Source organism: Phocoena sinus, chromosome 10 (genome assembly GCF_008692025.1).
Source record: "Phocoena sinus isolate mPhoSin1 chromosome 10, mPhoSin1.pri, whole genome shotgun sequence".
NCBI lineage: Eukaryota > Metazoa > Chordata > Mammalia > Artiodactyla > Phocoenidae > Phocoena > Phocoena sinus.
In genome coordinates this window covers 40,884,759-40,910,287 of record NC_045772.1, presented here as the reverse complement: position 1 = coordinate 40,910,287, position 25,529 = coordinate 40,884,759, and the positions used below count along the sequence as shown (strand labels likewise).

Here is a 25,529-nt window from a genome sequence, read left to right as displayed (position 1 = left end):
TGTACAATGCAAACTGGAGGAAGCTTAGGATATTGCTTTGAGGAACGCCCAACTTTTGCCCTTCGTTTTTACTACCGACAACCATGACATTTAACGATTGGGTAAAAGAGAACAAAGAGAAAAAAAGTAGCCTCCAGAGAGGATGGGGAACAAACTGGAAAATTTTTATTGTAGAAGCCAAGGAAGGAGAGTTTCATGAAGGGAGGAATGGTCTGCTATTCTAAATGCTACCAAGATATCAAGGAAGGTGAAGACTAAAAACGTCTGTTGATGTTCACAACATTGAAATTTTTACTGGCCTTAATGGTATATCCTGTCATTCGAACAGCATGTCCTCTTCTGAATTTTGCTGTGCTCCTTATATTTAGTTTTAAGTTACAGTAAGCTAGGAATGTCTGCCAGAAACCACTGGAGGTCAAGGCATAGCTTTGTATGAATTCTTGCATGGCTCTATTTTTCTTTTAATATGTCAGTTCCTATATACATACATACATACAGCATATAGTTTTCCCTGGTTTATTAAAATCCTAATGAGTGTTTCAGTTTTTAGATCCATCAGATAAATAGAAAATATTTCTGGCATCAATGATTACACTTTATTTTCTCTCAAACAAAACCAGGATTTAGAATAAAAGTAACATAGTAAGCGAAAATTGATTTAAAGATTAACTGAATTTTTCTTTCACGTATAAATATTCTCTTTAGATTTTTTTAAAGTAAGAAATATTTAGTGATCACTTGCCATGGTCCAAACTCAGTACTAGGAATGGGACTCCAAGCAAATGAGATAACTATAAAGAACAAAGTCCAGTGTACAATGCTGTATTGTCTTGTCTCCTTCTTTCTCTTGTAGTTCACGCTGTGGACTTTCTAAAGATGTGGTGTTTTTGACCAAATATATGTAGATTTTGAAGCTGCATAAGGAAAGATAGTGCCTCTTAAAACGTTTACCTGTGCATAAAAGGAAGAAGCAATGCATGAAGATTGGAATATCAAAACGTATGCAGTCCCTCTGTGGAGTGCTTTTTATTTGATTAGACCTACTCTTTACATGTTAATCACACACACAAATATATACGCATGAACACATATACACAACTATAAAACGTATTATAAAAGGGGGTTTTCAGAATGAGAATTTGTTTTTGATCGACTTTAATTTTTCTGAAATCAAGACATCATAGTGACATTTATAGCCCATAGCAAAGTCAATATTTATTTACTTATACTTTGTATTTTAGGATATATTTTATAGAATGTGCATGGAAAAAATAATTTTAGGGGTGTTTTCAGTGCTTTAATTATTCTCAGAAGAACACAGTTTAGCCAGACTTCCTCTAAGACAGCAAAAAAAAAGGAATCTTTTCTAGTCTTTTGCCCAGAAAAAGTGCAGTCAATTATTGGTAATTACAAGCTTTCAAACTTAGAAAAGTCTAAGAAATCTGATTTAATACCTCACTACAACTTGGGTTGTATATGAAAAGTAAGGAAATTCTCCTGTAGATAGACAGCTTTGGAATGTCCCAGACATAAAGAACTGCTCACTTACCTTCACAGAAAACTTTTAATACATTGATTTCTTCTTGTACTAGAGAACTTTGATGAGTCGCTGGTGACAGCAATTGGTGTTTCTGTCTTCTTCGTTAATTTCAGAGCACATTCAGAAAATGAAGGTACCTCTTTACCATCTGCCGATTCCTGTACCAGTCCTACTAAGATGGATTTATCATACAGTAAGACAGCTAAGCAGTGCCTAGAGGAGATATCCGGTAAGTGACCTGATTGGTGGGTAGGTCAAACTCAGAATTTTTATGATCTCTCCGTAAGTCTTTTTATTAAATCATATTTATGCTATACTGTTTTCCCTTAGGCGTAAATGGACTGTGTACATTTCATGCTTCAGAGATGCTTAGGTATTTGACTATTCTGCTTAGAATGGTCTCTTTGTTGCTCTGTAATGAATTCTGTAAAGAATGGTACTGCTCTCAGAGGCTGAGATTTTAAGTCATGGTTGCCCTCAGTCTAGTTGAATACTATCAGAGAAGACCTGGAGAATCTTCTATTGTTAATAAGGCAGTTCTTGAATATATCCAGAGGTTTAAAAAAATATTAATGGTCAGATGGCAATGTAAAATTTCCAAGGCCTCCAACCCTGCTCTGTCTACAATTCTGTGTTATTTTGAACATTTCTACATAGTGGCTCCAAATGTATGTTCTGGGAAAAATCTAATTATGGAAATATTTCATTATATATAAATAATGTAAGAAAAATGACATATACATACTCCAGACCCAATTTGTCTCAGCTTTAGTCCACTATTTTTCCTAGGATCCGCATAAGCCTAGGCACATATGGAAGCCCTCTGGTATAATTTTATTACATATAGGTCCATAAGGACCTATATAATATATAATATAGGAACTAAGTAGGCTTTTAACGTGATATACTGCTTCTAAGGGGAAAGACAGTTTAAGAACATTTTATGTGTTTCCAAGTATAAGAATGCATGGCAGTAGAGGTATGTCTTTTGGTCCAATAAATCTCTGACTCAGCCCTTGTATATTCCTAAGGAAAAAACTAAAAGAACTATTTAAATTTTAAAATTACTATAGTACTCCTAGAACTCAAAGTATTACTCTGAAGCTCATGAGCGTAGCCATATCACAAATTTGGAGGTTAAGAAACTTCCTCACTTAAGCAGACTTGAAACACTTTGGCGAGCATTTAGCAGTTACTGCAGTATCCATCAATGGTTATTGACAACAGTGACAGCACAACATCCCAAGGGTTCCTTTGGAATTAACATCAGTGGTATCATAGGCTTCAGAGTTTTCACGTGGAGATTACAGTGGGCCAGTTCAGGGTAAGGGCAGAAATGTAATGCAAGGCATAGCTATAGGGATACTTGTAGATTTTTCAAGCACTTGGAGAAAGTGTTGGTTTTCCCTAGCTCCAGATAGCCCCTTGGTGAATGATGATATGTATCTGTATTGTGACTAGATATTATTTAAACATAGTATAGAACGTTTCACACATTTCTTTACTCATGCGTGTCTTCAATTAGTATCAATATGCCTATAAAATACTAGAGCTCAAATCTGTAGGAGAAAATGCATTTAAGTACACTTTGAATTCTAATTATGTGATTTTCACAAAGAAACCTTGTTTTTCTGAAATTAGTATATCGCTTAGTATCTCTGATTGAATCAGTAACCCATGTTTGATCTTTTTTCCTCCAGTTTCTTATTCTTTTGACCGTTTAATCATTTTTTACACATCCAGTTAATATTTCCATTTATGTAAGTCACATCATTATGTTATACACCTTAAACTAATACACTGCTACATGCCAATTATATCTCAGTAAAACTGGAAAAAAACATTCTTAATTTCCATTTAATGTTCTGATTTTTAATAGAATATTTGAGAGTGAAAAATAAACTAGACTTTAACATAATACAATAGTCTGATGGATTTATTAGAAGGTATATTAATTTATGTCAATAAGTATTGATATAGAATCATAGATTTGAATCTATGATTTAGATAGGAATAAAAGAAAGAAAACAGCACATAAGTGCTGAAATGGGGCTTATCTGATTATGTCATTCCTACGATCATTTGTTTAAAATGAGTCTATAGTGGAGTTCCGAAAATTTCTCTCAATGCAAACTTGAGATTTCATGAAAGAAAGATATTTATGATTAGAAAGCTATAAATTGAGTACCATAATTGGAGAAATGTAGATGAGAGTATACTGGTGGACCAGTGATGAGAGGATGACAGTCATAGGGAAGTAGGCCAGTGACAAGAGCAGAGCTGGCATACCCTGGCCTTTCTTCTAATGATCTTGCCTTCTAATCCCTCCTTGAGCTACTTATTCTCCTGTTCGTACCCTACATCTGGGCACCGTCGGAATCTGCAGCTTCTCTATAATCTCACGTCCATGCACCCCACTCTTGCTGATGACATCCTCCTATCCTTTCAATGCCCTTCCTTTCGTTCTCTGACTCTGACACTGGTTCTACTAAGATTTCCAATTTATTGATCCCACCACCATTTACTTACCCTCACCAAACCCTACATATCCTTTCTTCCTTCCTTAATCAGATGAATTCCTATAGTGACTGAATGTGATTTTACTTTTACATATACCCTTTACTCCCTTACACCTCTTTCACTTCATTGTTCTCATTGGATGAAACCACAGACCTAGTAACATTCAGGTCTCCACCTAGTCCGTACCAGCAACGAATGAACCTGGAGAAAAACACATCACGTGTTGATGTGATTCGCTTTACATTCATGGCCACCAACTTCAAGTGAGTAGTTAATGCTGCCCGGCAATCATTCTGTATTTCTCTGGCACATTTACTCATTTTTTGTCATCTAAGAACTTGAGATTGTTCTTAGATGACAATTTTATACCTTATCTCTTCTTTACAAAGCTACAGTGCCGCTTCTCCCATCCTTTCTCTTAACTGATGACCTTGATGTCACTAAAAAAAATTTAAGCAGAGAGAAAAGAATTTCACAAACCCCTGCCACCATATCTACCCATGTACGGCATTTCATACCTATTTACTTCACTTTTCCTTGGATTACTTTCTTTTCTACCTTATCTCCCTCTATACCAAACCACTCTCTTTAGCCCCACAGGCTGCTGCCATCTCTGCAATCTTAATTTAAAATAAAACAAAACAGCTTTCCTTGACCCCTTCCACAGCTTTCTTTCTCTATCTAATTTCTCTTGTTGCTACTATATTCTGGCTGCTAGGGAAACCACAAACCACATGCACACTTGAATTTAATGCCACATCTTAGACTAGCCCTTAGAATATTTCTTCAAAGACAGCATGAGATATGAGCAGGTAAGTGTTCTAGGAAGTAGAAAAAATTAATCCTGGCCTCTGCACTGCCATTATTTTGTTGTTTGCGTTGTCCCTTAGTTCTCTTTTTTGTGAGGTGACTGTAGTGATGCTTAATAAACTCAGGATTATTGTGAGATACGGTTTTATTCTTCCATCCATCTTTTCAGTAATCATTGCCAGGTACGTTATAAATGCCAAGCATGCCAAGGATTGGGAAAACAAACATGACTAAGACATGAGTTCTCCTATGGAGGAATAAGAGACAAATAAACTTTAACACCACAAAAAATTGAATTACTAGATTTATGGAAACAACTAACTTAACTGTAAAGATTTATACAGAGCCTAAAAGAAGATCACACGTGTGTATAGTAGACTTCTAATGAGTAAAGAAATCAGGAAATAATATTTTAGGAAGAAACAACTTCAATGGAAGTAATTTGAAAAAAAGTCTTACTTGTTATTTTTGTCAGTTTCTTATTGTAAAAATGGGTACTTTTGGGATTTTGGTAGCTCAATGATTTTCAATGCCAGTTTCAATGCCAGTGCTACTGTTGAAGCCTTATTGCTAAAGGTTGCTGTGGGGACCTCAGTGGGGAGTAAATCTGTCCTGTTCCCCAAGTGAAGTAGCCTAAATAATAGAGAACTCTGATGGAGTTAGTCTTGGCTGGATAAGATCCAGGTTTTGTGAATTTTTGAAGCCTATACAATTTGGAGGAGCCTGGAAATAATTTTAAAAATACAAAGTTACATTGGCTCAACCAAGTTAGAAGCTCTGTATATTAAACACCACTGGCTTCACAATAGACGTACCTTGATGTCCTGGTATAGCTTAGCCTGACCAGCATCCATTGCTGCGTCTGCTCATAACAGCCCCTTGATTTTCTTTTGGGGAACCATAGCCCCATCAATCTCTGTTCACGTAGTTCAAATGAAATTGACCCAAGCAGATCCAATCAGAACAACCCATCCCGTTGACCGCAGTGACTCTTTCAGGAGTGGACAACTGACCCAATTCAGTTCAATCAGAAACAATGAGAATCAGTCTCAGAACTTTTCCTGGCTGTTAGGAAAGAGACGCTCCGTTTTTCCACTAGACCTGAAGCTAATCAGAAGAAAGCTTGGAGCTGCTGGCAGTTACCTTCACCCTCGAGTGAAGCAAACGTAGAGAAAACAGAACGTAAAGCAGGAGAATATTAGCTCAAGGTCCTTGTAGAAAATGTCTGAGCCCCTGAACAAGCCACGTCAGAGACTCTGTCTCCCTCCTTCCCTGCACTTTTCTGTTGTGTTACCCAGGGAAATCCCTTTTTGTACTTAAACAAATGTGAAAAGCATCCCTATTGCATGACCTGGGAGATGCATGACATGTAAAGATCTATGATACTGTTAAGGAGAAAACTTGAATAGTTCACATTGAAAAGCAGATTTGTTAGGAGGCTTAGCTCTTTACATTTCCTCTATGCAGTAACTCATTTGAATTTATAAGAACAGTGTCTTCACGATTAAATGGTAGCAGAAGTTAAAAACGTAGTTAAATTGTGGTGTGAAGATAGGTATCAGAAATGAGTTACACAATAAAATGGCATATGCTGGAGAAAACTCAAGACTTTTACAATTTGGAGACCTTTTATCCCTCCAAAGTCTTTATGTATCTCTCTCAAGTTTCCCATTATTTGTCATGTTCTTAGGGAGGAAACTGTGATATTTACCCAATCTGATGATGGTGGTTCTATTAATTATTACAGTCAGGTGATATGCATTATATAATTTGCGACAAAGACCGAGTGAGCTTCTTGCTTCCAGCCTATCCTTAAGATTCATGCCATGACCTCAATATTACAAGTCCAGCTGAACTGATGGTTTAGATTTTACTGCTTTGGCTTGGGTTTTATTCTCTCATTCATTGACAAAAAGAATCTGGCTTCAGAGACCATCCCTTTCATCACGTGCCAAGAGATCCTGCCAAATGCAAAGTGAGCTTTGTTTTTCATTCCACTGGAATCATTCAGAAAGTTTTTAGATTTTTTTTAATACATAGGTTCACACATGCCCCTTGTTTTGCATAAGACTGTCTACCAACATGTATAACATTTATTTAATCCACTTTTTAACCTTTATCTAGAATTTATATTCCACTGAAAAATGGTGATAGATGCCAGACTGAATCAGAATCAGTGGAGCCAATATGTCATTTGTAAAAAAGTAATTAAATAATTGGATGAATTCAGGAAATCATTTTAGAAGTAAGAATTTAAATTGAACAGAGAGATAAACTAATGGTTACATGTGTTTTTTTCTGACTTCCCAGACTTTGTATTGAATAATGGGAAGTATTTGGTATTTAAGACCTGTGTAAATGATCACTTATTTTGCCTTTTTCTTGGGTGTTTATAAAGATTAAGATGATCAAGCTCAGGACATTTTAAATCAGTTTAGATCTTTTACTTAAATAGCTACTTTGTAATTATGTTTACTAAAGAGCTCAAAAGCATTCCTTTTCAGAACATTATAGTAGCTCTACTTTATGTGAGGTCTTGGCTAAATTAGAGCGATTCACATTTTCAGTGTTGATTGGGTGTATTTGTCTCATACACTGAGGCTTCCTCCTCCACCTTGTGTAACATACATTTCTGAGCATGCTCTCTGGAGCCCGCGAGCCACAACTGCTGAAGCCCGCGCGCCTAGAGCCTGTGCTCCGCAGCAAGAGAAGCCACTGCAATGGGAAGCCCGCGCACCGCAATGAAGAGTAGCCCCTGTTCGCCGCAACTAGATAAAGCATGCGCGCAGCAACAAAGACCCAACACGGCCAAAAATAAATAAATAAATAAATAAATCTATTAAAAATAAATAAATAAACGATTGAATACAAGTAAATATAAATACACCCATGTATGAATGTACACCCAAAGCAAGCAGAGATAACTGCCTCTAGAGAAGCAATAATTGGGTTCCCTGCTATTGTTCAAGGTAAACTTAAGGACCCATGTAGTTGTTCCCAGGGGAAAAGCTACTATAACTACAAGTTGACAATATCTCTAAACAAAGAAACAAGCAAAAATGCCCTTTTGGTGCTTTTCTCTGTTCGGGTTATATCTTCAAAATAGCCAGCCTCTCGCTGCTGTCTCCACTGGACTTAGTCCCTTCCTAAATTCACCCCTACAGCTGTGTTATACTTTTTACCCAGTGAATCAGAATGGACCATGTGATTTCATTTGACCAATGACATGTGAGTGGAAAAATGACATGGGCCATTCTTGAGCAGAAGCTTAGGTTTCTTATCTCTTTTTCCCTCTATCTTGATATCAACCTGTCCTAGACTGAAGTTGCTCTTTCAATATGGGTCTTTGTATAAAGGGTACCTGGATCAGAGCCACAGCCAACATAGAGTGGACATTAATGTGAGCCAAGTGCATCTTTGTTTCTGTAAGCTGCTGAAATTTCTAAATCATTTGTAAATACAGTATAATGTAGTCCAAGCCAGAATTTCTCAACCTTGGAACTATCAACATGTAGTCTGCATAATTCTTTGTTTGGGGAGTGGGGTTCCTGTCATTATAGGGTATATAGCAGTATCATTGGCTTCTACCTCTCAGATGTCAGAAGCACCACACCCACCTTTGTGACAATCAAAACTATCTTCTGATACTGATGAATGTCCCCTTGGGAGGACCCAGTTGAAAACCACTAGTCTCTAGTCTCACTCTAGAAGTTCTGAAAGTGGGGTTTGTTCGAGAGCTAGCAGTATCTATATCACCTGGGAATGTGTTAGAGATGCAGAGTCTCAGGCCCCTTTCAGACTAACTGAATGAGTAGAGATGGGGCTGGGGCCCAGCAGGCTACGTTGTATTAAACCCTCGGAGAGGTTCTGAACATTCAAGTTTGAGAACCACTGGTCTAAGCTGACTGGTACACAAGTATCCTTGTATAAGGAGAGGGCATCTTTATTGCTTTCACTTGTAATGCTCAAGTTTAACTTTTGATGCCTAAAGCATAAGAATTCCATTTTTTGTGAATCTGTAAGCCTTTAGAGGATGCTGCATGTGTCCTTTAGTGTAATACATATCAAACACATTAAAGTTTCATAACCTTAACAAATTTACTCTAGTCTTGTAATCTGCTGATTTACTGGATCACAATAACTCCAAATGAAGAAAAAATCCAAAGTGAGGTAGCATCTTGATCTTTTGAAAAACACTTTATAAAATGATGTTTTTAGAAGGATAGTTGTCAGTTTCTATGATTCAGCCTTTGTACCCTCATTTTATTTAAGCACATTTTATATAAACATAGATTATTTTTGAAGAATGAAGAATTGAGAATCAGTATTCATAATTCACAGGTTTGTTTAATTGCAAAAATTTTTATCACAAATGATTGCCCTTCTTTCCATCTAATACCTTTTTACATATACCCTTGAGCTTGAGCATAAGGAATAATTAACTTTGCAAAATAAGTTGTTATCATATGTAAGGGTATAGGCAGTGTACATTATAATGCTAATTTACATAGTTAAAAGACTGAGCATTCCCTCTAGCTGAAGTTAGCAACAGGAGGTGAAAAATCAGAATTAATTTGATGATATTAGCTCAGAAAATGCTACGGAATTATATCAATTTGAATGACATGAATATTTTAATCTATTTCTCCTTGCTGCCCCCTTTTAGTGAGGAATGTTTATGGGCAGAAAAATCTGAAAAGCTTTTCCTTGATGTTCTTCTCATTAGCTCTCAGTGGTACATGGTCTCTACTATACCTGATAAGTGTTTTAAAAGTTTTCCTAGAATCAGAATTTCAGGATGGTAATTATAACCAGTACAAGATAAATATAAGAAATTTACCCTTTAGGTTTTCTGCTTTTTATCAAAATATTAAAGAGCTGATTATACAGTAATAGGTTTATGGAATAGACTAAGAAAAATGCTCTATGTCAGAAAACATAATATACGTTTTATGGGTTTTGTCACATCATTATCTTCAATATACTTGGCCATCAACTTTCAGTTACACGCTTTGAGTGAAAATATTCATTCTCAAAAAGAAAAAAGAAAAAAAACCGTTTGAGGGTTTTTTTGCGCTATTTTTGTATAGGAATAAATCTTGATTTTTATTGTCAGATTAGGATTGTACTAAATATCTTCAGAATAAAAAGCCCTTGGATTTGTTCTTTAAAAGAGGAGGTGAAAGCTTTCCCTTTAAAGCATTATCTGTCTGCCGGCGGAGAGTGTCACGCTCCGTTTTTTAGGTCCTTTACACTCTTGAATTTGATTTGTGCTTTTACAGCACAAATCCCAACATTCAGAAGACAGATCTGCCTGCTTCAGCTGCCTGCAGCTCTAGAGAATTAGTCTGTCGTTCTCTGTCGTGGAGTGTGTGTTATGTATGTGAGTGAGTGCATATGTAGTGTGTGTGTGTTTCTCTCCGTATCTGAGGCGGGGTAGCCGAGAGTGATTTAAACATGCATAGGGTTAATCGTGTAGCATCTCATTCAGGCTTGGCTTTGAAACCTGTGGCATGCTAGGCTGGACAGCCGCTTCTGTGCCTCTGTTTTAATTTAGCAGGATGTTTGCTGCCATGGCAGCCAGCAGCATCCACTGCAGCAAGGAAGAGCCATAGATCTGAGAATGCAGGTGGAATACTAAAACGTGAGAGGCGCGTGCAGGGCTGGCTTCAGTGCTTAAGCTGCTCTTACGGGGCTCTAATATGGAGGCTCTACATGCTGCACCTTGTCAGTTCCTCTAGAGTAAAGGGCTGCAGACCCAGATAGATCAGTGAAGGGCTGGTGAGAGGCAGGGGAAAAAAAGCAAAGCCAGAGACATCGCTGGTGCTTCACTACCTCGCGTTTGGGAATACAGAAGCGATAGAGGGAAATGTGGACCCATCGCCCTGCTGAGACATGTGATTGGATAAAGACTGGAAAACGTAGTTGGCTTCCTGTGCTACTTTTCAGGTGGAGCAGTGTCTTTGATGAACTCTTTTCTGCTTCTGATATATACAAGCAAAATGTTTGTAAGTACTGCTGATGAGGGGCATGACATGGCAAGCTGAATTGTGGGCAACTCATTGATTGTACTATAGCTCTAGAATCTAACGTGAATGTTTGAGCCTTGCCTGAGCTTTTATTGAAGTGCAAGTGTTAATTAAAACCAAAAGGGCCAGTTGGCATCTCAGTGCGGAAAGACAATATGAAATCCAATTGAAAAAGAAGAAGCCAGTAAGGAGAGCCATGCAGCGGCCAGCTGAACTCTCTGTGTTTCAGAGCAAAGTAAGGCCAAAGGGAGCTTGCCTTCAGAAGCAAAAGTCTCTGACCGATCTGTCCCTCACCAGTGAGGGGGAGAGGCGACCCACTGTGCGCATTTCCAACTGGTTTGGAAATGCCGCCAAGGCCAGCCAGAGAGAATCCAGCTATGCAGAGAGGCGCTCTCTGTCCAGATTCTTGTCAAGGTCCATGCAGTCCCTGTACCACACCAGGGGCCCAGGGGCCTGGAACCTGCTGCCCACCAGCCATGCAGGCAGTGAGAGCTTAGAAGAGTGGTCTTCCGGAAAAGGCTTGGAAGGTGAGAGTGATGAAGACAGCCGGTCCGAAGATGAAAATGTGTCCTCCAGGCCTGGCAGCATCGGCAGGAGCTGGGCCGAAGAGGAGGGAGAAAGCTGCCTGCGGGAAGGCACAGCTCATCTGGACGAGGATGTGATCCTAACAATGCTGGGCGACCTGGAACAGGCCCTTTACACTGACTTGTTAGGTAAGTCGGGTCTGCTCCTAAAAGGAGGATGGAATTTTCAGAAGCTGCCTCTTTGCATAAGCCAAATAGCTTCTGTTCTTCTGACTGATGTTTTCGAAACCGTAGTTACTCAAAACAATTTAAAATTCCTTGTTTCTTGAAATGATTGTCTTCAGAAAACTGAACTGTGAGAACTAGTTGTAAAGTGTATGTGGAGAAAGTAAATAGCAACCGCCTGCCCTGGGCATTACTGGCCTAGAGTCTAGTACACTCTAGACATCCATAAATAAGTGTGAACATTTTAAAACTCCAAATTTGTTTTTTACTTAGTCATTAATGGGGCCTATTGATTCAACTTCCCTCAAGGTGACCTCACCACAGATTTGGAATGAAGAATGAAGGACCTCGTTGGGTAAATTTTTTGTATAGTCAGGTTTCTTCTGCTGCCTCAGTGGTGTCTGAATAGATGGCCTTGTTTGTACCTCGGTGACAAGTACCATACATTCTAGTTATACTTGAAATGCAGAGGCCTCTTCTGACAGCTTTACTCACTTACTTTTTTTTGAAGTATTGGGCAAAAAATACTTCTGAGTGTGTACATCATAACTATTTAAATTACTATGTAGATGCATGTGGACTGTTCGGATACTTTACAAAGTAGGCCTGTTTGATGACATGATTCTTAGGAGTAACTTCTGATAATAATCTTTAATTAATTAGATATTACAATGTCTGAAGTAATTCTTCAGTTTTGCCACCTGCCTGAATAGCTAAACTGTATATGTTTTAATTGTTATATCTAAGTTCAGCGCTCTACTGTAGCATATTTATATCATATGGTGCCTTCTTCAAAAAGTCATAAGCATTAAACCATTGACCACATCCTCTTTTATGTCAGTGTGTTATTTCCACAAAGGACTTCATATAGGACTCTTTAAATTTGAAAGAATTAAACCAGACCAGTGATCCCTTTGTTTCTGATTCATACAACTGAAGCCAAATATAGGTTTGTTTTTATTCTCTATGTAGACCCTCCTGTTACAAGAGGTTTTATGAGATTTTCTGGAATCTTAGTGAACCAGCTTTAGAAGAAGAAAGCTTAGAGAGACAGCAGAGGTGAATATCGCTCAATTTTTCTTGATAGTTTAGCTTTAAAAGAGTAATGTTTCCACAGTTGCGGGAATAGTGATTTCTGAATCTGAATACACCAGGTGCTCAGACACTGAAGATTTACTTCTTCACCATTGTGTGCTTTCCGTGATGAACTGCTTCTCATAAAAAAAAACAAAAAAAAAAACTCTGCATGCAGTACAAAGGCAAGAGGGGGAGTCTTAATCCTTAAGAATCTTTTTTCGTTTCTTGATCCTCTGAAATGGTAGAATCAAATAATATTTGTCCTTTGCCTTGAAAATGGTAGCATTTATCTTGTTCTAAGTACCTCTTATGTAAGTATTTTCAAAGATATGACCAGAGTAAAGTCCCCTGAAAGCATGTGTTGGTTGTTCTGTTAAATTATAGCATGCTGTGGCTGGGTGTGTATATGACATATGCCTTTTTGTACATAAATAACTTGGAGCATTACTGTCAGAGGGTCATCTCTCAATAGATGTCTGTGTATTCCATGGTTTTTAAACTGAGCATCTGCTAATTTATTTATGGGATTATTCTCCTTAAGGCTTTTTTCTCCCCCAGCATATGCCAGTATTCAAAGATGCAAATGAGAAAGTAAGAGGAAGAGTTTATTCAAATAGCTCTGATATGAATAATCATATCAGGATAATGAAGCATTGCAATGCAATTCCCTAAATAATGATGCATGTTAAGTTGGTAAATATATCCAAGCCCACAGCCCACAAGAATTGCAGGCTTTCTGCTACGTGCTTGACTAGGTTCTGCTTCTGACTCAAAATGGCTTCTTCCAAGTTAGTTTTTAGGCAGAGTTCCCTGAGTTCAACTCTTTATTCTTGGATATCCTAATAAATCAGACAGACTAGGGTCTGTGCTATAACTATATAGGAGAATATTTAAAAGGTAGTGGTAAAGCTATTAGCCATATTTTGCTATTTTTCCCCCAAAGTGTCTGGTTTAACCTGATGAGTTGAAAATTTTTCTATCCAACTCACCTTTGGGGTCATCCACAAAACTAGGGTGATTTCTCCAAATAAATCAGGCAGCTGTACTCTAAAAAATAACATTTGTAATATAGCTGGTGTGGAGGACATAATTCTCTGTGAATCAGGTTCATTCATATGTAATTTGATTTACTCCTAAAAGATGACAAAGGCTGGCAGTGTTAATTACAGTGTGTGTAATTAAAGCTTGAAAAGTAAGGGCAGGACTGCACAGATTAAATGGTCTGTCTGCCATTAAGTAAAAACGCAAAAGCACCAAACTGACGAACTGAGCCTGTTACTCTGTCCTAATAGAAGAGATGTTACAAGCAAAGAGAAATTAGTTTGCACTAATGTGAAAAACTCAAAGCAAATTGAAGAATAGGCCATTCTGGAAAATGTGTGTAAGCCCTTACTATTTTGTCTGACAGGAGGCTTCTTCCAGGAATAATAGCTGGCTTTGAGATTATAAAAGTGAAAGGGGATACATTTTTGTGACTAAATTTCTCATGTGCATTTTTCTGCTAACTTTTATTTGTTACTAAATATTTAATGGTATTTGCGCTTTTACATTTGGCCTTTTCACAGTTGTGATTCCCTCCCTGCCCCCATTTCTCTATCTATTTATGGGATTTGGATACAAATTTACAGGATATTTCAGGCTTGTGCAATCCTTAGGGGGGGGTTTTAAGTGCATTTAACTTTATCTTGCCTTTCGTGGGTCATTGAGAACATTTGCTGCAAGAAATTTTGATTTGGTTATTATCTTTCCTGACATGAATGAGGCAGCAATTATGTTTTGCTCAGTAAGTGTTGGGAGGAAAAGGTCCATTTGTCTGATTGTCATGAGTGGTGCAGTGTCATGAGTAGATGTCATGCGGAGAAAAAACAATGGAGAGAGAGAGAGTGATGGTTCTGAAACATGAGGGAAGCTGTATAAACAAACAGTGGATTCAATTGGAAGAATCCAAGGATCTAAGATGCCTGTTGGATTGGAAGAAGGAAATTTAAAAGGAGATAAAAAGTGTTTAAAAATACTGAGTGAAATGGAATGTCAGGAAATACACTGTTCTTAAAGTTTATGTAAAAAAGATATTGAAAGTAATTCAAATATCAGTGTTACTAATATTATGCAATTGGCAAGTAGTTGAGATGCAGCTTGATTACAAAGTCAAAGTTCTCCCCAAAGGAAGGGGCTAGGAGATAGGAGATAGGGAACTTGTAATGGTGTATTTTTGGAACTTGTATAAGGGCAATGACTTGCCTTCCTTACTCCCTCCAATAAAAGTCATCTCAGCACTTTCTCCTTTAAGACTTTTCTCTTACCATCACTTAGAATCTTAGGCTTCTCTACTGTGTGAAATCTTAGATAAACTACTGTATATTAGCTTTAATGTGTCTCTAGTTTGGTCTCATCCTTCACTGTTACTTTTGCCATTTTAAGTAAAATCTCTTCTTCACCTCTGCCTTTCCTTTGACTGTAATAATATTTTTTTCTGCCCTTCAAGATTTTCCTTACAAAGCCTTCTTTTTCTTTCACCATACTGCCACATTGTTTGGAAATAGGAGGTAGACTTCTTTCTAGCCATTTCCCAAATATGCTGTGTTATATTTATGAGGAGAAGGATGGGAAGAATTTCCAGAGAAAATATAATTAGAGTCTTAAGGGTTATTAACAGTTCTGAATTTTAAAATAATGTTAATCTATGAGGTTAGAAATTGTATGACTTGAATTAGGGTTAGAAAAGTTGTGCCATGTACAACATATTCTTATTTCTTTTTTTTAATTTATTTTTTTATTGAAGTATAGTTGATTTACAATGTTTTGTTAATTTCAGGTGTACAGCAAAGTGATTCAGTTATACACACACACACATATATATTCTTTTCAGATCATTTTCCCATATAGGTTATTACTAAATATTGAGTATAGTTCCTTGTGCTCTACAGTAAGTCCTTGTTGTTTCTTTTATATATAATAATGTGTATATATTACTCCCTCCTCTGCCACCTTTCCCCTTTGGTGACCATAAGTTTGTTTTCTCTGTCTGTGAGTCTGTTTCTGTTATGTAAATAAGTTCATTTGTATCATTTTTTTAGATTCCCCCTATAAGTGTTATCATATGATATTTGTCTTTCTCTGTCTGACTTACTTCACTTAGTATGATAATCTCTAGGTCCATCCATGTTGCTACAGATGGCATTATTTCATTCTTTTTTATGGCTGAGTAATATTCCGTTTGTGTGTGTGTGTGTGTGTGTGTGTGTGTGTGTGTGTGTGTGTACACACACAGGTAAGTTAGGGAAGTTTTTCAGTACTTTCTAAATCTGAAATAATAATACAGTTATTAAGCATTTCAATCATTCAAATAATTGGTAAATTAAAAGGAAGGGATTTGCAGACTGGCAGCAGAGTGGTGGTTGTTTTGGCAACCATTCAAGATGAAGGATAATGAACAGTTTAGTAGTGTTTGGCTGAAGAAGAAATTAGCATTTGTCTTTCTGAGTGGCTGCCATGGTAAAGTGATATAAAATTATTCACTTGGTTTCAGAGCCATTGCGACCCCTGGGTGGATGTTAAATGGGGGCAAATCATTATTCGTCCTCAGAATTGTTTTTATAATGAGACCTAATTGGCCTAATATTGGAAAGAGTCACCTCTTACTGGAGAGGAGGAAGCCTTTCCAATCTTGGAGGTTTTAGGCAGAGACCCATGGCCACCTCGCTAGTGACACAAAGAGTTTTCCCTCATTGGCTGAGAGGTGAGGCAAGACAATCTCTGAAGTCCCCATCAACTCTAAGATTCTACTATAGATGTTAAATGTGTGCATCTGTTGTGTGGGGTTTTTTTTTAACCTGGCATGAATATTGTGGAAGAAAAATGAACATCTACCTGTATTCTTACAACTGATGGTAGATATGCATCTTGACTTGTCTATGTGACAATTTTCATACTGGAATTTAATACATGCCATTTTCTACCTTCACTTTTCCTTCTTTTTTTCTTTTCCTTCTATCCCTTCTGCATTCCTTTCCCTTCCCTACCATCCCCTCCTTTGCCATCCTCTTCCTTTTCTTTCTTTCCTATACCTTCTCACCCCTTAATCCATTCATTCCCCTTCCTTCCTTCCCTTTTTTTATTCCTTCTGTCTTTTTATTTAAAATTCCTCGGGCTTCCCTGGTAGCACAGTGGTTGAGAGTCCGCCTGCTGATGCAGGGGACGCGGGTTCGTGCCTCGGTCCGGGAAGATCCACATGCCGCGGAGCAGCTGGGCCCATGAGCCGTGGCCGCTGAGCCTGCGCGTCCGGAGCCTCTGCTCCACAACGGGAGAGGCCACAACAGTGAGAGGCCCGCGTACCGCAAAAAAAAAAAATTCCTCATCACTGGACATCCTCCTGAGTCCAAATTGAACAGAATTAAGACTATGTTTCCTCTCCTTCCTTTCCATGTTGTTCTTACTATCCAGATTCACCAATTTCAATGGCCACTGGCCTGGGAATTATTACATGGTCATAAACAAAATGGTTTAATGGCACCTCTGCCCCCAAATGACAGATGGAAGTTGAACAAGGCCAACAGTTGTCACCCTGGCAGAGCTGTTTATTTTATGTGTAGACTTATTACTGGATTAGATGCCTAAGACTTTGCTGGCACTCTGGTGTCACATGTGGATATTTTGGTTCCCTATAGAAAGTGGAGAAATAGTTTAAACTAAAGCTATCCAATTCTTGGATCTTGGTTCATGAGTCTAATAAAATAAAAGACTTAGAAAGATATTGCTTCTATGAGAAAAGGCCTCTGTCTGATTCCCCAGAGTATAAATGTATACTTGCTACATAAGTCAAGTTTGTCTCAGCTATTCTGAGCACACTTTGAAATAGGTGATTATGAAAGTAATTAGGATCCAGATAGTTTCAAATATTTAAATTAAGCTTAGAAACATGGAGCACTGTACAGTATATTTCCAAATGACTCTCTCATTTTGCAATGATTAAGGTCATAGACCCATGAAATACTATTGTATTATCACCCCTTCAGATTATTACTTGTAACATTACATTTGTTTCTATTCACATTTTATTTGTAGAAAAAAATTATAATTTCAGATAATAATAGTCATTTGGAATTTTCTACCTATTATTTTACTTTTGCGAAAAGGAACTCATATCTATATCTATATAATTATTCAGATTATTCACAGGACAGTAAATGGCATGAATAAAAATTTTATTATTATGTTACTTTTCTAGGTGAAGACCCTGAAACAAGAAGAATGAGAACAGTTAAAAATATAGCAGATTTGAGGCAGAATTTAGAAGAGACTATGTCCAGTCTTCGCGGGACCCAGATAAGTCACAGGTCTTCTTCAATTCTGCCTATTTGGGGGCCAATAAAGAAAAAATTACAATTAAGCATTTAATTTCTTGTAATGATAAAGAAGGAATTTTAGTTTTCCTTTACTATTTTCTCACTTAAATTTTATATGACAGTCAACTGGTGACTTCTCAGCCCTACCCAGTGATTTTTTTCTCCTATCCATCTCTTCTTCAGTATAATTTCCCATTTAAACTGAATTAGCTACTGAAACTAACACCATCACTGCTAAATGGTTTTTCACGCCTGCCTCAAATAACAACGGTGGAAGTTGTGATTAAAATGCATCTGAGGAGAGGTGGTAGAGAGTCTTTCAAACATAATTATAGTTAACTTCCAGAAAAGTTCTGGGAAGGCTACAATGGGTTAAATTAAGGGTTGGTTGAGAATGTGAAACAATATTTTGTTTTATCCAAAATGTAATGATGGCGTTTCTTTTGAAAGCAAAAAATCTGTGATGAATGCCCCTTCCTACATTTTGATACCTGCAGAGGTGTTTAGAATCTCAAAATGAATGTATAATTTGACTTTCATGAAAATGGACATACTTCTAAGAAATGACTCTCAACTGTAGGCGTTCCTGTCTTCATGCATTCTGGGTCTATGGCCCCAAGTGAACCAGAATATAGTGATTTCTCTATTTTATTTGACAGCACCCTGGAGACAACATTTGACAGCACTGTGACGACGGAAGTGAATGGCAGGACTATACCCAACTTGACAGGTCGACCCACTCCCATGACCTGGAGGTTGGGCCAGGCATGTCCTAGACTTCAGGCTGGAGATGCTCCTTCCCTGGGTGCTGGCTACCCTCGCAGCAGTACCAGTCGTTTCATCCACACAGACCCCTCCAGGTTCATGTACACTACGCCTCTCCGTCGAGCAGCTGTCTCTCGGCTGGGAAACATGTCACAGATTGACATGAGTGAGAAAGCAAGCAGTGACCTGGACATGTCTTCTGAAGTCGATGTTGGTGGATATATGAGTGATGGTGATATCCTTGGGAAAAGTCTCAGAGCTGATGACATCAACAGTGGGTAAGTGGCCCTGGGCCCCGGTCTCTAACAGAATTGTGTAAAGAGAGGTGGTCTACTACAATGCAGTAGCTGTAGGAAGGGGATATAGGTTAGTTAATAAAGTCATTAGAAAATGTGAGAAATCTAAGGTTATTTGGGGATATTTCAGCCTTCTATTCTAATCATTCATGAACAGTAAAATGTCCAAAATTTCTATAAAGTCTTTTCATTATAATCCATTAACTTTTTCTATTGTTAGTTCAGAGAAACACATGTGCCCTGTGTTTTTCAGAGTGATTTTCACATGCTTCTTAAATAACAGATTTTGTAGTGAAGGACGTGGGAAGGAGATAGGAGGAGTTTTGCTGAGCTGCTTGATTTTTTTTTTTTGGCTTGTCAAAGCTGCCTGTAACTGCTTTGAGGAACACAGATTTTCTAGCATTCTTCAATTATATACCTCCAATCTAACTTGAGGGAAAATCATTTTAGATCTGAAAATTTCAATCTATTTATTCTCTTTTGATGGCATCAGATTTTTTATGTTAACCCCTGTTTTCCTTCTGTTTTCTATTACATTCCAAAAAGAGTTGTGATTATAAAACTCTCAAAAGCATTTTGGTAATTTGGAATATTTAGTTCAATCTGAGGATGAGCCCCAATAGAGGAAATAGGATATTCAATTAAAACTACTTCTATTAATAACTGTAGTTGACACGTTGAAAATTTATTACCTACTTCACTCTTTTTAAGTGCTTTAAGGACATTAATTCATTTAACCCCCTCCCCACCACCAACCCTTATGAGGTAAGTATTTTTATACCTGTTTTACAGATAAGGAAACTGATCCCACTTGGCCCCAACTGTATTAAAGCTAAGCAAGGACTAGACTTGCATTAGGACTCAGATACACCTGACTTCAAAACCTAGGCTCTATAATAAAAGGAAAAGCTTCCCAACTAACTTTATCTGTATTTTTCATGTGAGTCCAGGTTTTTACCTCTTCTTTGTCCTTATGCATCTGAGAGGACTGGTCTCTGAAAGCATTCTTCTGTACAAGTAACCTTTCCTGACTTCAGTCATGAAAAGCTTGTTTGAATGGGAACAAGACATTAAAAAGTACAAAAAAGCTTTTGATCAGACTTAACAGCTCTGCTTTGATATCCTGATACCCACCAGTTCATTCCTGGTGGCCACCTTCACTGAGTTTCTAAAGGTCTAGAATTAGGGAGACAGGTTATTGTTAATTAGGGTAGGAAGCAGTTGAGTTGCCCCTGGAGTTGGAGTGTCTAAATTAAGTCTCTTTCTACCATTTTCTATCTGCCAACTCCTTGAGAGCTTAATGTATCCAAATTCCTTTCCATAATAAGGATAAAATTGCAAAATCTTCATGAAATTGTTAAGAATAAAGAAAATAACCCACAAAATTCCACTCAGCACAAAGCCTGTCACAATATGTGTTCAGTAAATTACCATCATCATCACAATTACATTTTTATCAGTAATAATTATTAACCTAATGATTAATAACCTAATAATCATAGGATATGATCTTATATAGGAGACAGTAGAAATTATGAGAGGTGTGAAGAATCCTGGGAAAAGAATAGAGAAGAGAGGTCCTGAGCTGAATTATGTATGTGTGTATGTATGTGTTCAAAAATATTTGTTGCGTTCTTCCTATGTGCCAAGCAACATTCGAGGCACTGTGTGTTCAGTGGTGAACATATAGACACAGTACTGGCCCACGTATACTCACGTTAGTGTTTTTATATTTTTATAGTTGCTCATTTATCCAATAAATGAATAGTAATATGTGTACATATGTATGTACGTGTGTATGTATATACATTCTTAGATAAGGGTTTTTGAAAGTCATTTTTTAAAAAACTGAGTTCTGCTTATAGTAGTATATTTTACCAGCATACCTATAGTCAGGAGCATTTTGTATTTTCCAAGACTCTAGTGGTATTAGGCAACTTACTTCTGTAACACAGAAATCTCAAAATCTCAGTAACTTAACACAAAGAAGTTAATTCCTCCTTCACATAAAACCCCTCCTGGTGTTTCTGATCATCAGTTGGGAACTAAGATGGATGGTAGGTAACTCTGCTATTATCCAACCAGACTGCCGACGTCACCCTGGGTGTTGATTTCAAAAGACAGATGACGAAAGAGAGGAAGAACCATGGTGTAAGAATAGTTCATATGTACCAGGTCTGGAAGTGGGGTTTATGACTTCTACCCACATTTCCTTACCCAGAACTGCTGCAGCCCCATCTCACTGACAGCAAGGCCAGGAACCAATGTTCATCTTTGTGCCCAGGAGGAAGAGGAAATTGGTTTGATGAGAGCTGGCTAGTCTCTGCAGAACTAATGGGAAATTTTTAAGATATTGGTATATTCTTTGTAGTTCCTACTTGTTTCCTGCCTCACTGGAAACCTGATTCTCATGTCTGTTCTCCAGTTTTGTTCTCTGTTGGCCTTTCAGAGGAGGTCTTGAATAGTCCCACAGATGAGTCCATGTAAGAATGCATTAGTGGTCTGCATGCTTTGTGTTGAGTCATTCATACTCAGTGTCTAAAGCAGAAGAAGAAGAAGAAAAAAAAACTAAGTAAAAATAACACAAATCCTATTTGAAAACTTCCTCTGATGATGTTTACCTGCTTGGCCTTATACATGTTCTCTTTCACATGGTAGAGTACAGGACACTGAAATTTAAAGAATGACTCAGAGTTCTGTCCCCTGGATAGAGCGTGACTAGACGTGGTCAGCAGGCAGTGTCACCGGTCTCAGCTCAAGGGTGACTGGGGTGTTATGGGGAGGACACCCAGGATGTGCTGTACTTCCTCATTGCTCACCAGCAGCTGTAGTGTACCATTGTCAACATCAGTGGGATGCAGCCCGATTTGTCAGCCTAAAGTTAAAAGATAGGAAGATATCCCAGGAGAATTTTAATTTGATGTTTTCTTTAAGAAAAAAGGGCATAGAAAAGTCTGTGCTACAATTCACGAAAAAAATTAAATCACAAAGTTAACTGTCTGTCCCCAATTTTTTAAAGTATGTTTTAGTGATTAAAGGGTCAAAAAAGGCTCAAAAGACAAAGCAATGAATGAAGATGTTTAATCTTGGATATTCTTCTCATGCAAGAAGGAATGTCATGAAGTAAATGGGAAAGGAGTTTCATTTTCTTTGTTTTTTTTGTGGTACGTGGGCCTGTCACTGTTGTGGCCTCTCCCGTTGCGGAGCACAGGCTCTGGATGCGCAAGCTCAGCGGCCATGGCTCACGGGCCCAGCCGCTCCGTGGCACATGGGATCCTCCCGGACCGGGGTACGAACGCGTGTCCCCTGCATCGGCAGGTGGACTCTCAACCACTGCGCCACCAGAGAAGCCCGAGTTTCATTTTTTTCACGTACTTCAGGTAGAACTCAGAAAATTAGTTAATCGGCATTCTGAGAATTCGAGATTTCTTGAAGCATGCAAAGGCTTATCTCTTTCTTCTCTTCTAAAAATTACTTTAAGCGCTTGGGAATGTGAACCTGCCAGTAATTAGGAATTAGTCAAAGGAAGGCTTCTTACTTATAATGAATCTCTTTGAAAAAGTCTCCATGTGTAAAGCAAAAAAAAGGAACACCCTGGAAAACGGAGGGAAAAGTTACATATTTTAATTGGGTGGAAATTGAAGTTATCTGCAGGTGTCACAGTGATAAATAGTTGGGCCAAGAATATAACCTAAAATCCTGCTTTAAATGGCCCAAACGCAAAGTAATTTAATTCTGGAGAATGACACTTTTTAAAAGGGAGGTGGATACTTTAATGCTGCTTTAATCCCCTGATGCTCCCACAATTCTGCTTTAGGAAACTTTGTGATAACTGAAGCATTCAAGACATTGGGAAGGGCAGGGTTACTTGAGTTGGGTTAAAAGGATGTACATGGGAAACCACATATTCCTAATCACAATGCTTCTATTCATTTCATATTCAAGATATGAGAGTTATTTTTAGTGAATGTAGAAATGCTAATGGAAAAAATAGCCAGTAACGTTAGTCAACACTTATATAGCACTTATTATGTGCTAGGTCACCATAACTGTAAGAGATAAGCATATCATTACTATCTCCATTTTACAGATGAAACAACTGAGGCATGGGTAGGTTAAGTAACTTTAGGTAGAACTCAGAAAGTTAGTTCATTGGCATTCTGAGAATTCAAACTTTCTTGATGCATGCAGTGCTGGACTTGAACTTAAAAGCAGTCTGGCTCCAGTCTGCAGTCTTAACCATCTTGACATACTGACCCTGTGAAGTTGTCTACATGTCTACTTGCCCACATTTCTCTCCTAGGAGTTGATTATTACAAACAAACATAACAGAGCTTCACAGCAATCATTCATTATTAGTATAGTTTTCTTAGCTAGCACCTTTGATCAAGGGGATAATCCTTAATATTATCTGTGTTCATGATCTGTGTTCTAAGCGCTGAACTAAAGTTCCTTAGAGGTTAAAAACACACACACACATTTTAGATGCCCTGTGTTTTCATGTCATAACAAATAGCTAATTGTTATATACAGTTTCTGATATAAGATATTGAATGTAAAAACAGAATTCTAGGAAGATATGGTAGGGGCATAGGTGAATCTTTCCAAATACCCACAAAAATAGACAAAACAACTAGATAGCAAAACCATGGGGAAAAACCATGATCGTTGTTGAAAAAAGATGATGACAAGGTATCACCTCAAACCCCAGGTATAAGCAATGAAGGACAAACAGTCAAGAGCCAAAGGAGCAGAATGATATCAGCATCTGTGTACGAAGAAAGAGAAGGTAGTAGTGGGGTGTCTGATAACACTGAGAACAGAAGAACCACAAAATAGCCAAGAGAAACTGACTAGAAAACACACAGGGCTTATCTGAAGATAGCAACTGAAGCTGGGAAGGTTTTGACCACTTGACCAGTCAGAGACAGTAAGGGCTGAAGGTCATATCTGAAGGGAGTGGAGCAATCTTGTCCCCATGTATTCATTAAACTCTCCAGCCACAGCTCCCTTCCAGGACAGGACCCCACACTGAGGGAAAACTTCCAGGAGTAGAAGCAAACTGAACAGGATGTAGCAATAAAAGTGAAGATAGAGAAGGTCCAGATAAAAGTGGGAGATGGGAACAGAGTCTAAAAATCTCAAAAAAGCTAATTATCACATTCTAAAACACTACACAAAAATAACAGAAGCATTTACTGTGTGTGGTTAGAAAGGTATCTAGATCAAGTTTCTTTTTATTCTGAAGAATTAATTTCACATAAAAATAAGTAAGAGAAAAATGTCAGGATAAAACCCCACATAAGCCACAAACATATACAAGACGTACAACTAATAAAGGATTACTATCAATGGGGAAAGAAAAAAATAAAATAAATATAGAATCCAATAGAAAAATGAGCAAAAGTCATAAACAGACATTTCACAGACAAAACATAAATGGCCTATAACAAAGTAAAAATTTGATCAACCTGCTTGGTAATCTGGAACTTGTAAATTAAAGCCAACATGAGAATTCTTATTCATAGACAAGTAGAAGTTTATTCTGAAAATATTTTTAAATCTCTTTGGCATTGACTAGTAAGTAGGGTTTGAATATGTGTATGTATCCCTTTTGACCCAATGATTCCTTTCCTAGATAGAGACCTTTGACAAGCTCTTGCCTGTGAGCATAAAGAAATGTGCATATACAGATGTTCATGGCAGAGTTGTTTGTAACAGCAAAAAATCTAAAAACAGCTCAAATGTCTGTAATAGTCAAACAGATAAATAGACTAGTGTGCTTGTAAAACAAAGCTGTATAACACTAACATTAAAAATGCAATAATACACATCAAGATAGATGATTTGCAAAAATGTAACTTAGAGTGAAGGAAATAAGTCACAAAAGAATATATACAGTGTGATTCAATTTATATGAAGTTCACATGCATGAGATGCTAAACAGTGTATTTTTAGGAATATATGCCCATGTGGTTAAACCGTAAAGGAATGCTTAACACAAAATCCAGGGCAATAGATATCTCTAGAAGGGAGGTTTAGAAATGTAGGACTGGAAAGAGCCTATATGGTAACTGAAGAAACTGGAAATGTTCTCTTTCTGAAGCCAGGTTATGGGTACATGAAAACTGATATTATTTTTTAATTATTATTTAATGTGTACTGTTACATTTTATACTCTTGCAAAAATATGATGTATTTAAATATGAAGCTTTTTTTGAAAAAGCATGGAGTTGCTGTGGAGGTAGAGTTGTATGTATTTATGTTGATTGAGAAAATGAGATTGAATGGCATACAAAAAGAAGATGTTTATAGTTTCTTCCTATTTCAGTGAATTCCAGATATAATGAGAACATAGTGATGTTGATTCACAGGTCTGAACAGACTCCGTCCTATAG

At 37.6% G+C, this 25,529-nt stretch overlaps 1 protein-coding gene across 1 annotated transcript in view; it reads left to right on the top strand.

Annotated features, from left to right (window-relative positions):
* The window catches only part of NAV3 (neuron navigator 3), a 592,483-nt gene that overhangs the window by 415,590 nt on the left and 151,364 nt on the right, over positions 1-25,529 (top strand). The window contains 3 exon segments of the mRNA XM_032644349.1: positions 1,654-1,769; positions 17,953-18,061; positions 18,730-19,113. Coding sequence (XP_032500240.1) covers positions 1,654-1,769; positions 17,953-18,061; positions 18,730-19,113 — 609 coding nt within the window.